Below are 14,866 nucleotides of genomic sequence, written 5' to 3'. Positions count from 1 at the left end.
TTAGCTAAAAATGTTTATTAAAGAGGACAACATATATAGTAATATAGTTAAGGCACATGACAAAGTTTCGGCATTAAACTGTGAATAAGAAAGACAAACTACCCCAGTCGATCTCAGGAGCTGTCTCATGAGTCCAGGCAGCTTCTAAAACGCTCCGGCAGCACACGACAGCCCGTCTGGGACGGTGTGCGGGCTTCAGGCCACGGAGCCCTCCTGCTTCAGCAGCTGCTGCCTGATGTACTCCCAGATCAGCAGCGCCCCGCTCACGTGGACGTTGAGGGAGCGGACGATGCCCCGCTGAGGGATCTCCACGCACACGTCCAGCTGCTGGATCAGATTCGCTGGAATCCCTTCACGTTCATTGCTGGTGAAGAGAAATGGAAGAAAGGTTAGTTTTCTTGTAAAAAGTAATTTTTTTCCTTAGACATCCTGGATATTACTGGAAGAGACAGGTCAACAAAATGAAACAAGTCTATGGTACCAGAAAAATAAACAAGAGTATAACAAGGTTTATGGGTTGATTCTGTGTTCACCGGACCATCCCCAAGAGGTAAAGTAAAACGAAAACCTGGGGCGGGGCAGCGCTTTTCATAAACCTTTAAGTTAAAAGTCAGGTGTGGGTGCAGGATCAGGAGCCCAGGTAAAATTGTAAATCTTCTGAAACATTTTCGAGACTGAGACTCAAGACAAAGTTCTTACCCCAACAAGAGTAAAGACTTCTCAGGAAAGCAGTACTGGGTTAGGTCTAAACTTTTGGCAGTCTGTTCCACACCCACGATGGTGTAACCTTCTGCCTTTTTCTGTTGCAGATAATCGATCAGCTGAGGTGGTTTTACCTTAGTATTAGATTAAAAAGAGCAGAATATTAAATCGTTCATTTACAGCCCTGCTGAGAGTAAAAGTAAAAAACAAAAACAAAAAATTTCTGATGAAACTGAAATCTATTAACAGGAAAAGGTCAGAATTATACACTATAAAAAAAGAATGCTCCCAACATCATATACATTTATAAAACCAGAGTGAGTTACAACAGGACACATTTTACTAAAAAGTCTACATTATTGATGATTTCTAAAAATATAATAGTGTGAGAGATAATAAAAAGAAGGGAGAAGAGAGTGGGCTATATTTTTAGTATTATTTTTAAAATATGAGAGGTTGGACTACTGCAAAAGGATTGACAGGTGAAGACAGTACCAGGAAGAGTCTGGTGAGAAAGTTTTAACATCAACCACTTTCCACCCACCTCCACTAAAGGAAGCCACTGTTCTGCTGAAACGCTGAGGTGCTGAAACTGCTTGTCTCTGACACACTGGAGGTTGCCGATGACCAGCGCCGCGGCCCCGAACACCTCACAGGTCCGGCACAGCCCTGCGTGGGACACGCGGGGATTAGGACCGCGGCCCCGAACACCTCACAGGTCCGGCACAGCCCTGCGTGGGACACGCGGGGATTAGGACCGCGCGCGGCCCCGAACACCTCACAGGTCGAGCACAGCCCTGCGTGGGACACGCGGGGATTGGGGCCGCGGCCCCGAACACCTCACAGGTCCGGCACAGCCCTGCGCGGGATACGCGCGGATTACCAGCTCCGCGGCTCCGAACACCTCACAGGTCGAGCACAGCCCTGCGCAGGACACGCGGGGATTGGGACACGCGGGGATTAGGGCCACGGCCCCGAACACCTCACAGGTCCGGCACAGCCCTGCGCAGGACACGCGGGGATTAGGACCGCGCGCGGCCCCGAACACCTCACAGGTCCGGCACAGCCCTGCGCGGGACACGCGGGGATTAGGACCGCAGCCCCGAACGCCTCACAGGTCCGGCACAGCCCTGCGCGGGACACGCGGGGATTAGGACCGCGGCCCCGAACGCCTCACAGGTCCGGCACAGCCCTGCGCGGGACACGCGGGGATTAGGACCGCGGCCCCGAACGCCTCACAGGTCCGGCACAGCCCTGCGCGGGACACGCGGGGATTAGGGCCGCGGCCCCGAAAGCCTCACAGGTCCGGCACAGCCCTGCGCGGGACACGCGCGGATTATCGCCGCCAGCCTAAGGCCACGCCCACCAGGCCCGGGCGTTCCTCTGAGAGGAATTCCGCTCGGAGAAGGTGGAATGTGGACAAGAGACCCCAAATGGCACTGGGTTGAGTATAGATTTTCAGGATCAAAAAACTGTAAGCAAGCCCCCCGGAAAACTGTCATTTTACCTCCTAAGTTGGTTGGTTTATCAATGAGTGAGGCCACTACAATCAGTCTGCTGATTGATTTTCCAAGTTTGGCAGCACGATCCTGAAATACCAGCTCCAGGTCAAAGTCTGCAACATGGTTCTTCCACGGGATAATCTTCTTCTGAACATCAGTCCACTCTGCCTGGTTATCTGCTTCACCCGAATTGGAACCTGGGAAGGAAAAAGAAAATATAAACCTCTATTTATTTACATGCATATGTATGTGTGTGTATCTATGTATATATATAAGATTTGTTTGTTTGCTTTTGGCAGTGCTGGGTACTTTGGTTGCTACACACAGGCCTTCTCTGGCTGTGTTGAGCCGGGCCTACTCCCCGCCGCGGTGCGCGGGCTCCGCACGGCACTGGCTTCAGCAGCTGCGGCTCTCAGGCTCTAGAGCGCAGGCTCAGTAGTCGTGGCGCAGGGACCGAGGCACGCGAGATCTTCCAGGATCAAGGATCAAACCCGTGTCCCCTGCATTGGCAGGAAGATTCTTAACCACTAGACCACCAGGAAAGTCTCATGTATATATTTTTAAGAGCTTAAATGAACAGTTTAAAATGAGATTTTTAACTAAAGAACTCTAGCTGAATTCAGATACAATTGCCATTTTCAATAATAGTTTCAAATATTCAAATTAAACTCTACTAAGCAAAATACAATTTATGAAAGTAAAAGATGCACATTTTTTCCATGTTAGCATACCCAAAATTTGGAAGCATCTTAGAATCCGTAAGGCCCACTTGGTAGCATTTTTTCTTAGATGTACAGAAAATAGTGCTGTATCCTGCAAATAGTGTTATTAGATTGGAATTTTCTGTAGGAATACTGTATTCCAGAAAACAACATAAACAGCTTATTTTACAAGCACCTGGGGGCCCTTTTCTAAAATAAGGACTATTCTTTGAAACAATTATCTCTTCACCAGCTCGCTGAGCACACAGAACATACCGACTGGTCTGTGTGCTCAGGACTGAGATCCTCCTTCCAGGCTCTTCCTCAACCCTGCCCCCCTCCGAACCTGATTGAGCAGACGGGGGCGCTGAGGTTCCTGCGGACGGAAGAGACCCGAACAGGACGGTGAGGCAGCCCTCCACTGACGGCGTCGCACACAGGGAGCGTCACCAATGTGGGGAGGGCAAAGAGCAAGACCCAGCGGGGCTCAAAGGAGTGGGGATTAGTCTGCAGAGCAGCGCGTGGGAAGCGCAGTGCAGGCTGCGGGCGTGGCGTGCACACACACGCAGACGCGGCAGGACAGGGCTCGTGACTCAGACCCGGAACTAAGGGCTTTGTGTATGACGATAAAGAATTCATTCTATAGACAGGAGGCAGTACAGGGTTTTAAGAAGAGTACTGGCTTTGTGTTTTAGAAAAATCCTCAAAAGTGATGTGGACGAGGAGAAGTTGGGGATGGAAAACCATTGAGAGGCTTTTCCACTAGCCCAGCAAAGACAAAAAGTCTCAATGATGTAAGAGGGGCTGAAAAGGAAAGGCAGAGATGCCAAGCTCTTAGAATGAATAGACACGGCAAGAGACAACAGGAAAAGAATGACTCCTGTGAGAGCCAGCAACCCCGCTGATAGAAAGGGAATACAGGTGAGCCGCCTTGCCTCCGGGTGGAAAGCTAATGTGGGTTTGGATACGGAGTTTAAAGAGCTTATAAAAGAGCTGGTGCAAGCAGCCAGTAGGCTTAGTCCTAAGGCTGGGAGAGACAAAGATCTGAAAGGTGCAGTTACACATGTGGTGGTTTCCAGCTCTAAAAGAGTAAAAAATGTGCAAGGAGAGCAAACAGAATGGAAAGAAAAAATGAAGGCACCCAGGGGATCCTAGGATTTAAGTCTCTGTATAGAAAGAGAAGAGGAACTAAAAACCCTCTTGATGAAGGTGAAAGAGGAGAGTGAAAAAGCTGGCTTAAAACTCAACATTCAAAAAACTAAGAATATGGCACTTGGTCCCATCACTTCATGGCAAATAGATGGGGAAAGAATGGAAACACTGACGGATTTTATTTTCTCAGGCTCCAAAACCACTGCAGATGGTGACTGCAGCCATGAAATCAAAAGACGCTTGCTCCTTGGAAGAAAAGCTATGATAAACCTAGACAGTGTATTAAAAAGCAGAGACATCACTTTGCCGACAGAGGTCCACACAGTCAAAGCTATGGTTTTTTCCAGCAGTCATGTGCGGGGATATGTGAGCTGAACCATAAAGAAGGTTGAGCGCTGAAGAACTGATGCTTTCGAATTGTGGTGCTGGAAAAGACTCCTGAGAGTCCTGTGGACTGCAAGGAGATCAAATCAGTCAATCCTAAAGAAAATCAACTCTGAATATTCACTGAAAGGACTGATGCTGAAGCTCCAATACTTTGGCCACCTGATGTGACTCACTGGAAAAGACTCTGATGATGGGAAGGATTAAAGGCAGGAAGAGAAGGGGATGACAGGGAACGAGATTGTTGGATGGCATCACCAACTCAATGGAGTCTGAGCAAACTCAGGGATACTGAAGAACAGGGAAGCCTGGCATGCTGCAGTCCATGGGGCTGCCAAGAGCGGGATATGACCTCGCACCTGAACAACAACATAGAATCATATTGCAGCATCTCTCTCTGCCCAAAGACCTCTGCAGCCCTCCCCATTCAGCAGCTCCTCATCCCTCTCCACAGTGGAGCTCGAATCAGATGTCAGGATGTGCTGTCGCCCCCTTCTCTCCTTCCCAGCAGGCTGTCCCTTCCACATGGAAATGGCTCATCGCCCATCTTTTGCCCACAGGTCTTCACATTCGCTGATCTCTGTTTTAGGGAGGCTCTGCCTCCAGGCTTTGCCTCAGCTGTTTCCACTTCCTCTGCCTCTGCTCAGCTTCAGCTCCTTGGTGCTGGTTTAATCACTAAGTGTGTCCGACTCTTGCGACCCCATGGACTGCAGCCTGCCAGGCTCCTCTGTCCATGGGATTTTCCAGGCAAGAATACTGGAGTGGGTTGCCATTTCCTTCTCCAGGGGATGTTCCCGACGCAGGAATCAAACCCAGGTTTCCTGCATTGCAGGCAGATTCTTTACCGTCTGAGCTACGAGGGAAGCCCAAAAGAGGTCTTTTTAATCCTCTGTCACACCATTTCTTTACTCTGCTTTATTGTCTTCACAGTACTTTTTTGCTATGACATCTTATCCATTTGTGTAGGGTTGTGCTCCTGTAGGAATTAAGTGCCCTGAGGGCAGAGCCTTTGTCTTAACTTTCAGCCTGTAGCAGGCAATCAGTAAATCTTTGTAGACTGAGTAAATAAATTTAAGGTGATAGTATTAAAATGCATTCATGAACATCCACAGTATTTTATTAAACAATGCACATTCCCAGAACTGTCCTCCAGAGTTAAAATCTAAGGGCAGGACTCAAGAATCTGCACTTTTAACATGTTGTCCAAGAGATGCTTAAAAACACTAAAATTTTTAGAGAAGTATCAATTTAAGGGACAAGTGGGGGAGCTCAAGGAGAGGAAGAAAAGTCAGACTGATGAGGAAAATCAGGATAGCAGGAAACAAGCAAATAAATGCTACATAAAGTCAGGTATAGTAAAGAAGTAGACAAAGACAATTTCTGCTTTTCTGAAAGAAACTGCAGGGATGGTTCTGGGTTAGGGAAAGTGAAGAGGACAATGTGAGTGGCAGAAATGCTGAAAATACAGATCACTACTACACATCTCTTAAGGTTCGTTGTGGTTTTAAAAATGGGTGGAGGACTTGATCCTAGGTTTTGGGAGGGCAAGCTTGACTGAGGGGAAGAAGGAGCAGGAGGTGATCAACAGGGAAAGGCAGGTCCTACAGAAAGCTGCAGGGAAGCAGGGCAAGGGTAAGGGCTGGAGCCTAGGGGAAAATATAAGAGATAAGTGATATGCAGCCAGATGAAGCGAGAATGGGAATGCAGAGCTCGGCTTCATTCCCAAACGGGACAAGGAAAGAGACTGCTTAATTTGGCCCTTAAAAAAAAAAAAATCTGTTTTCAGAAATATATAGAAAAAGGCAAAGAAGAGAGAAGCCTTTAGCTTTACATAGTAAAGCAGATAAGCCTCTCTTTGGCTTTGAAGAGCAAAACCAACTGACACTGGCTAGATTAAAGTACTAGTCAGGGGACTTCCCTGGTGGTCCAGTGGTTAAGAATCCACCTTCCAATGCAGAGGACGCGGGTTCGATCCCTGGTTGGGGAACTAAGATACCACATGCCTCTGGACACCTAACCCCCGTAAGCCACAACTAGAGAGAAAGCCTGAGTGCTGCAATGAAGATCCAGTAAAGCCAATAATAATAATAACAATAAATAATTTTAAAAGCCTACTTCTAAAGTAAATGAATAAATAATACCGTACTTCTAAAAGCAGAAGTACTAGTCAGAGTGACACCATACTTTCTGTCTTTTCTCTCATAGGAGGAGCTGAAGTCATCACATCAATGAAAAAGTAATCAACTATCTTTTCTAAGTAACATAAATCAGTGAGCCTGATCAGACAACAGGGGGAAAAAGAAAACAAAAATCCTTACCTATGTCTTGCTGGGACCAGTCACCTGGTTTTAGTTCACATAGCCGAGTTGTAGAAAGGTACCACTGAAATCCTGCATCTAAAGGAATGTCAGTAAACCTGGTAAATTTACCAATGGCAATCCATTCATCCTCAATAAGGCCGGAGAGGCGTGGAAGGATGTAAAATATCGTCTGAAAGGAGAATTGTAAAATCTAAAATTTTTGCCCCTTAAAAATAATAAAAAAATACATGATAACATGTTTAAAGTACAACTTACTATTACTGACGTATTCTCCCAAACTATCATGTCTGATAAGATTACATACTTTCATTTACATCTTGTAGCAACTGTCTTATCTAAATTTATTATCTTCTCTAAGAAATTAAGGGATTGATTTGGAAATCCTTGAGAGCAGGCAGATCTTCCGCTCCAGTATTTCTTACTGTATGTACTACAGTACATAATACATGCCATTAACACAAGCAAAAAGTGTTTGGGAACTGATTGGCATTAGTGTTGGGCACTGTTTATTGACAAATACCTCCATAAGCAAACAAATTCAAGGTCCTGTGATGCCAGATCTTTACCTTCACTGTCATTATACAGATTTGGAGTCTAGATTTGCATCAACTGTATCTTAGCTGTGTGATGTCAGATAAGCCATTAGTCTTTCTTAGCTTCAACTTCCTCATTGATAAAATGGGGGTAAAATCAGGTTAAAACAGCACATGGAAGTGATTTGTAAATTACACTGTGTAAACAGCAGTTATTCATTCATTACATAACAATCCTCCTTCCCTTTTCTTACCTATGACAAGAAAAGTGAGATCCAGAAATCCTCACAGGTGACAAGGCACGTAAGAAGCAGAAGCACAACAGGCAATTTAAAAATGAAATAACAAACGTGTAACACTGTGCAAGTCTTCGTAACAGCGTTTAGAATGAGTACAGTTTTCCTTGTTAGCAATGTTCATGCAAGCTCAAACCAGCCCGGATGCAACCAAGTGTTCATTAAGTGGCTAATAAGCATAGCTCCAAATTATACAGAGACAGTTCTCACGAGCCATCATTTTATTTACACGTACACACTTATGGTTCACATAATTAATGGACAATAGAATATATTAACTATATGAGGGTGAGGCAGTCAAACTCAGGATGAAGGAAGAGGGGAAGCAAGGGACTTACTCCTGCTGGAGAAGTGAATAGAAAAGTCTGACTTAGCACTACAAAGTTATCAAGAGTCCTTCAGAAAGATGTCAAACAAAGCATTCTGGGCACTAAAGGACACAGAACAGAGCATGTTAAAATACTTGAAAACTCCTAAATAATTTTTGCAATGAAGCAACAGAAACCACACAGTAATGTTCTATGATGAATATCTCACAATAAACAAATCTTTATATTTCTTTTTAAAAGGCCAGCTTATTAGTAATCCACACACAAAAATAACCCAACAGCAACAACAAAAACTCTTATGCACAGTAGCTTAAGTTACTGATACTTCCAGGTTCCTTAGAGGAAAGGTCCCAGGTCATGTGTGTGTTTGTGTGTGTGTATTTAAATTTTAGTTAAAAATCAAAGGCAGAATATTATAGTTACTGTTGAAAAAGGAACAAAGTAACAAAGTAGTAATCATTTACATAAATTTTAATAATCTATATATTGTTAATTAATTCACATGCTTACTGTAATAAATAAGTTTATGGTTCTTAAAATTACATAAGCACATAATCTATTACGATCAGTGAGGTGATGGATCATTTGCTATACAATTTCAATCATCCAGAACCTAAAATATGCACTTAAAAGAGTAGATCTTTTTGATCTTTCATAACAATGGGCTTCATACAACAAATCTCACCTGCACAAATGTTTTCACTCATTTCCTTTTAATGTGAGAACAGATTTCTGTTCAGAGTTAAATATTCCCCCTTCCAGGGTTTACAAGCCAGACCCTGCCTGAGAAACAGAAAGTGAAAGTGACTAGCCAATTTTCACTGCTGAAGAGCAAAGCCCAGCGAGCCGTCTGCACGCGCGGTGGCAAAGTAAGACCGAGAACTTCACAATGGGAGGTGGCACTGCAGGGACAGTTAGCCTCATTAGATAAGGATGCGTCAGGGCTAAAGCACGGAGGAAAATTCACACATGCTCCTCTCTGCTCACCTCCAGACAGTAATCCTTTACTGGGTGGAACACTGTGAAAAAGAAATGCTCCTGGATGCGTTGCCAGTTCTTCTTCGCGCTCCTAAGGGTTAAAAACACATCTGAGGAACAGAACTAGTGAATCTACTCTGCTAAGAGTGAAAACCAGTTAGGTCTTTTAAACAGGCACTGTGGTTTAGAATGTGCAGAAAATCTGTGAATTTCGCCCCAAGATATGTACACCTCTATCTTCAAGATTGAATATCTTTTAATAGCTGATCCTAAATGCGACATTTTGAAATAAAAACTGAAAAACAGACAAAGAAATTAAATACCTCTCTCCCAGTCCTACAACAATGATTCAACAAGAATGAAAACCCGGTCTCCACTCCCTCAAAGAGATGGTGGTCAGTGATTGGAAAATCGTGTAACAACAGCTACCCCACCTCACATGCTTGGGGGAAAAGAATCCTAAAAGGGAACCGTGTGAGAAATCTAGGCTGGGAGTCTTACATCTATTTTTTTCCCAAGAGAGACAATCATTACATAGGTCACTTTCTCTACTCTGAAGATTCATGACATGCAGCCAAATAGTAGCAGTGTTCATAAGTCAAACAAAAGTAATACAAAGGTTTAAATTCTTAACTTTAACAAGCACACACATAATACAACAAAAAAACCAAAAATCTGACAAGGCTGAAAAGGCAAAAGAGGTAGGAAAAAAATTATAAAACATGGCCACCAGAAGGTTTGGGGTTAAATTCATGATCAACAACCCCCAAGCTAAAGCAGGAATTTCAAGACGACTTCTCCACTCCCACCAATGTACCTTCTTCACCCCTGAGTTCCCGTCCCTCCTGTCACTGATGACCAGGCCTCAACATCAGTGGGGTAACAAACAGGAGACCTGAGATATCAGCCCCCTCCTTACACAGCTGGTGGCTCTGCCCCTTGGCTTTCCAAAGCCTCTTCAAAGGATAACACCCCAATACGTATCCAAGCTCCCATCCCCTGGGTTCTGCTCTGCGCTGTGCACCCCTCCCAACTCCATCCACTGTGGCAGTGTCATATCTGTTTGGTATCAGTCATCTGAGTAGGATTTTGTTTGGGGAACCGAGAAGTTCTCTTAGCAAAGGAAAAGCTCCCAGCTTGGACGGGACACGGGAGGGGTGACGAGCACATGGCTTTAAAGTCAGATCATCCTGCTGCTCAGTGGTTGTCAGTAGAGGATGCTAGCATTCAGCCGCACTGAAGGGAAACATCTCAAGATGAAGATCAAGAGTTTAAAAAGGCAGAAACAGGTCAATGATGGAGCTGATAGCACTTAGAACTGTACTTAAACTGCACATCAAATAGTGAGCAGCTTAAATGCTCCCTGAGCCAGGCTCCGCACACCGCAGCCTGTGATGTGCCTAAGAGAAGCTGCTGCGGCCGGGCACCCCCGACGCCTCCCCACACACTCTGCTGGACCGGGCACCCCCAACTCCTTGGCCAGGCACCCCCGACTCCTTGGCAGGGCACCCCCAACACCTCTCTACACGCTCTGCTGGACCGGGCACCCCCGACGCCTCCCCACACGCTCTGCTGGACCAGGGGAAAGGCCAAGGCCTGCTTACCCTGCTCCGTGCATGTTTTCCACTTGACTCAGACTGGATTCAATGACAGAAGTTAAAGCCTCAAGTTCTTCAACACGTAATCCCTTACACGTGCTCCAGATTTTCTTCAGCGCGACTAACGCGTACAGTCGGACGCTAAAGTTGTGACTGAAGCACCACTGCAGCACGACAGTAAGGGCTTGCTTCAGAATCAGTTTCTGAAAAGAAAGAATCATTCTTCATATGTAAACCAGGACCATCGGACCCCCTCCTGTAGGACCAAAACCATCCTCCACTGGTTTTGCATCATCATTCTCAGACAGGCTACAGATACACCGCCATGGCCCTTTCCTCAAGAAGGAAAGCATCCTCCCAGCCCCTGAGTTCTTATTTATGATGCTGCCACACGCTTCCCCCATACACCAGTACCGAGGTCAACCTGAGCAAAGCACTTTCATGCTAACTGTAATATAACCTGTATTTAAACAGTCTCCATCACTTATTACCTTACCATGGGCTGAAAAAGTTAGAAATGTTCTTCAAGAGCTCTACTTCAGGTGAACTTGAAACTACTTCTAAGGCAAGCTATCCCATCCAAGTGCTGTTTTCCCTGGTCTTTGGTCTGAACCACTCTGTTTTCCCTAATGGTGACTTTGGACCCACATAACATTGATTGGTGGCAGGAAAATTAAGAAGTGGGGAGAAGAACAGTAAGATAACTTAAATTTCGCTATAGTCTTTTTTACTGAATTCACAGATTTTCCCATCTTCACAGCCTAGAGATTTTATGCAATAGTCCCTAATCTGTAAACCACACAGTTCAACAGATACTGAATGGCAAAGGAAGTGATGTGAAATAATGTGGAAGCCAGATGGAGTCAAACATTTGATAAAGTATCAGGAGCTACCTTAATGTTCCTACTAAATGGCTCACCGGAAAATGCTCCTGGCTGCACCAGGCTAACAGCCTGGCAACAGTGCAGTTTTTTGTCTATCTTATTTCCCTCAACAGACTGTAAGCACATCTCCTCCCTGCACATATTTAAAACACAAGGATAACACATGACGGTATCTGATGCTAGAGTTTCTTACTCTTACCAGAAGGTGTTAGCAGAAATTTTCACATGACTGCCATCTGGCTGCCAGACACTGTAACACACCATTGGTTTTAAGATATTACCATGGTTTATCAGGTTAAAATGTGTTAGAGAGAGAGGTCTGGCTTAGGATTGATGAAAAAAGGTTAACAACGAACTTGCTGTGTTTAAAGACAACACTTTGAAAAAGTCTAGGAAACCTACTCCCAGACTATTTTTACCTCACTTTCAAACCTATACAACATTTATTTCAGACAGTGGACTGCAGAATAACAGGGGTCTGAACTCTGCAGGTCCACTTACATGTGGCTTTTTTCACTAAATGCTGACTGCAGTGCTACCTGGTCAGCAGTTGGCTGAATCTGCAGATACAGGTGAGTAACCTTGTATTACAGTGACTGTAAAGCTATATGTGGATTTGCCCCTGGGCAGAGGGTCAGTGCCCCTAATTCCTGTGCAGACTGAGGGTCAACTGTATTTTCTCCCAGAGTTTACAACACTGCAGTGCATTCTCTGCAGATTCAATAATATAGAATCTTGCTCTAAATCTTAGTTAGTTAGTTCAGTTGCTCAGTCATGTCCGACTCTTTGGGACCCCGTGGACTGCAGCACACCAGGCTTCCCTGTCCAACTCCTAGAGCTTACTTAAACTCATGTCCATCGAGTCAATGATACCATCCAACCATCTCATCCTCTGTCATCCCCTTCTCCTCCCACCTTCAATCTTTCAAGCATCAGGGTCTTTTCCAGTGAGTCAGTTCATCACATCAGGTGGCCAAAGTATTGGAGTTTCAGCTTCAGCATCAGTCCTTCCAATGAATACCCAGGACTGATTTCCTTTAGGATGGACTGGTTGGATCTTCTTGCAGTCCACGGGACTCTCAAGAGTCTTCTCCAACACCACAGTTCAAAAGCATCAATTCTTTGGCGCTCAGCTTTCTTTATAGTCCAACTCTTACATCCATACATGACTACTGGAAAAACCATAGCTTTGACTAAGACGGACCTTTGTTGGCAAAGTAATGTCTCTGCTTTTTAACGTGCTGTCTAGATTGGTCATAGCTTTTCTTCCAAGGAGCAAGAGTCATCTCTCACTGTTTGCATTGTTTCCCCATTTATTTGCCATGAAGTGATGGGACTGGATACCGTGATCTTAAGTTTTCTGAACACTGAGTTTTAAGCCAACTTTAAATTTTACTGGCAGGCTTCCCTGAGTTCTTCACAGCTGCCACAGTGATGAACCAGAATTAGCTAGGATCTCTACTTACCTAGGGAAGATGCTCTAAACCTGAGAAAGATGGAAGAGCTGGCCTCACACTTTGAATAATGACAGCATTTCATATAAACCTTCAAGAACACAATGGCTTGTAAATACTCTAACCATAAGTTTCTTTGTACAAGCATGTGTTAAATAACTCCACCGGCTAAAGAACAGTTACATATAATGAGGGAAGTCTTATTTAAATAAGTTTACATAAATGCTTATATAAAATTAAGAATCCCACCATTACATGGGCTGAGGTGGACCTCAGTGTGTGTGTGCGCAGGTGGGCAACACCTTCCTGTGCCTCTGTGTCAGAGTGCATCTGCCACTGGTGGGGGGGCGGGAGCAGAGAAGCTGCAAACACACAGGGAATGGGCCACATGAAGGAAGTGCACACAGATATACAAATTCCATCGTGACGGTCAAGCCTGAGCTCTTCTTATAAACAGCTTATACTCACCTTTTCCAGAATATTTTCAGTAATGATGTCCAAATGTGACAAAACTGATAAAAATGTACAAATGCTTGTTTTAAGGTTTTCTTCACCCTGAAAATATATCAGATACACCAAACCGTCATTCACGGCTGCAGTGAGCCCATGTCCCTCAAGGCACCAGGCTGATGCCATGGGGCTGGTGATGAGAGGCCAGCTCCTCTCTGATGCAGCCACAGCTTGGAGGGGGAACAGAGGAGCACAAGAAAATACAGGACGGGGATAACCTAGAGCCAAACGTCCACAGGCGCAACCCTCAGCAGACACAGGGGCACTAGATGCTCAACTGAGGACTGAGCAAGGGTGGAGGTGAGGGTTAGCTCACTGCAGAGTCGGAAGGGCGGGTGTGGCATGGGACGCAGAAGGAAAGGGAACAAGTGCAAATGAAGAAGGCACTCAAAGGCTCAGGCAAACAGAAGGCAAAGGTCCCCAAGTGGAGGGGGAGCAGCAAAGGTTAAACATGGGACTGTGCAGGTGCTTTAAAAAGTCACGAGGAAAAACTGCTTGTAAAAGTATTAAACTGGAATTTGGAAACCTTCTCGGTAAGTGATTTGGAATTACACATTATTTTAGTAATTAAAAAACTGACAAATGCCAGGTAGACTGGAGACCATAGACACTACAGTTCAGAAACTGCTCCAAGAGGAACATTTGATGATTAATCCCTTTATGTAATGCGTAGTTACTGAATGTCTTCCATGGACCAGTAACTGTTGCAGAAAGAGGGGAAAACAAAAATAGGTAAAGATTCTTACCTACATGGAGATGGAGGAAAGATAAAATCCAATCAAACAATAAATTAAAATTCCCATTATAACAAGAACTATTTCTGAGCTACAAAAACCCACACTAAGGAGATCCAAACTACTCAGGAAGATAGCTTTCTTTAAGAAAAGACCAAAGCACACGTGAACTTCAATCTGGAAAACTCGGCTGTGCAGGCAAAGATGATGAAGAAGCCCATTTCAGGCCAGAGCACAGTACAAACAGCCTGGTGATGAGCAGGAAAGGTACTCAGGTGATGAGAGGGGTACTCAGTCACCTGGGGGTCCCCAGTGAAACAAGCTTCCCCACACTCATGCCCTAAGCCAGACCTGTCCCCAGTTGGGGGCTTGATTGTGCATCTGCTCTGGGCTAATGAGCCATGAGAAAGCAGGATGTGATCAGAGGCTGGGAAGCGTGAGAACACCTAGACGCGTCCTCCTGAAATGCTCATTCTTGGAACCTTGTGCACTAGAGGGAGGTCTGGCCTCCCAGCTGGAGACGCGTTGAGACAGGGGTGCCTGGCACCTCGGCTGGCCCCACAGCTGCAGCTGAAGTGAAAACACATGGGGGAGGAGGCCTTTGCAGCCCCCAGCCCAGCAGACACCACATGCAGAATCACCCAGCCTGGCATAACCAGGAAAAACAACAGAGAGGTGATTACAGAAGAGGAATGACAGCTCACATCCTTACCAACAAGGGATGAGAAATCATTTGGTTAAGGAGAGACTGTGTACAGAAGGGAGACTCATCGTTCTTATATCAAAGA

The 14,866-nt window shown here is 45.2% G+C and overlaps 1 protein-coding gene across 1 annotated transcript in view; it reads right to left on the bottom strand.

The window, feature by feature from the left end:
• Nucleotides 1–14,866, bottom strand: part of TARBP1 (TAR (HIV-1) RNA binding protein 1) — a 60,803-nt gene continuing 45,937 nt past the window's right edge. The window contains 8 exon segments of the mRNA XM_020886108.2: nt 1–364; nt 700–836; nt 1,247–1,371; nt 2,210–2,401; nt 6,760–6,931; nt 8,908–8,989; nt 10,503–10,699; nt 13,303–13,389. Coding sequence (XP_020741767.2) covers nt 196–364; nt 700–836; nt 1,247–1,371; nt 2,210–2,401; nt 6,760–6,931; nt 8,908–8,989; nt 10,503–10,699; nt 13,303–13,389 — 1,161 coding nt within the window. The 3' untranslated portion in view covers nt 1–195.

The sequence above is a fragment of the Odocoileus virginianus genome, chromosome 7 (genome assembly GCF_023699985.2).
Source record: "Odocoileus virginianus isolate 20LAN1187 ecotype Illinois chromosome 7, Ovbor_1.2, whole genome shotgun sequence".
In the NCBI taxonomy this organism is placed as follows: Eukaryota; Metazoa; Chordata; class Mammalia; order Artiodactyla; family Cervidae; genus Odocoileus; species Odocoileus virginianus.
Note: the sequence above shows the minus strand (reverse complement) of the source record. Positions and strands in the feature narration are given on the sequence as shown.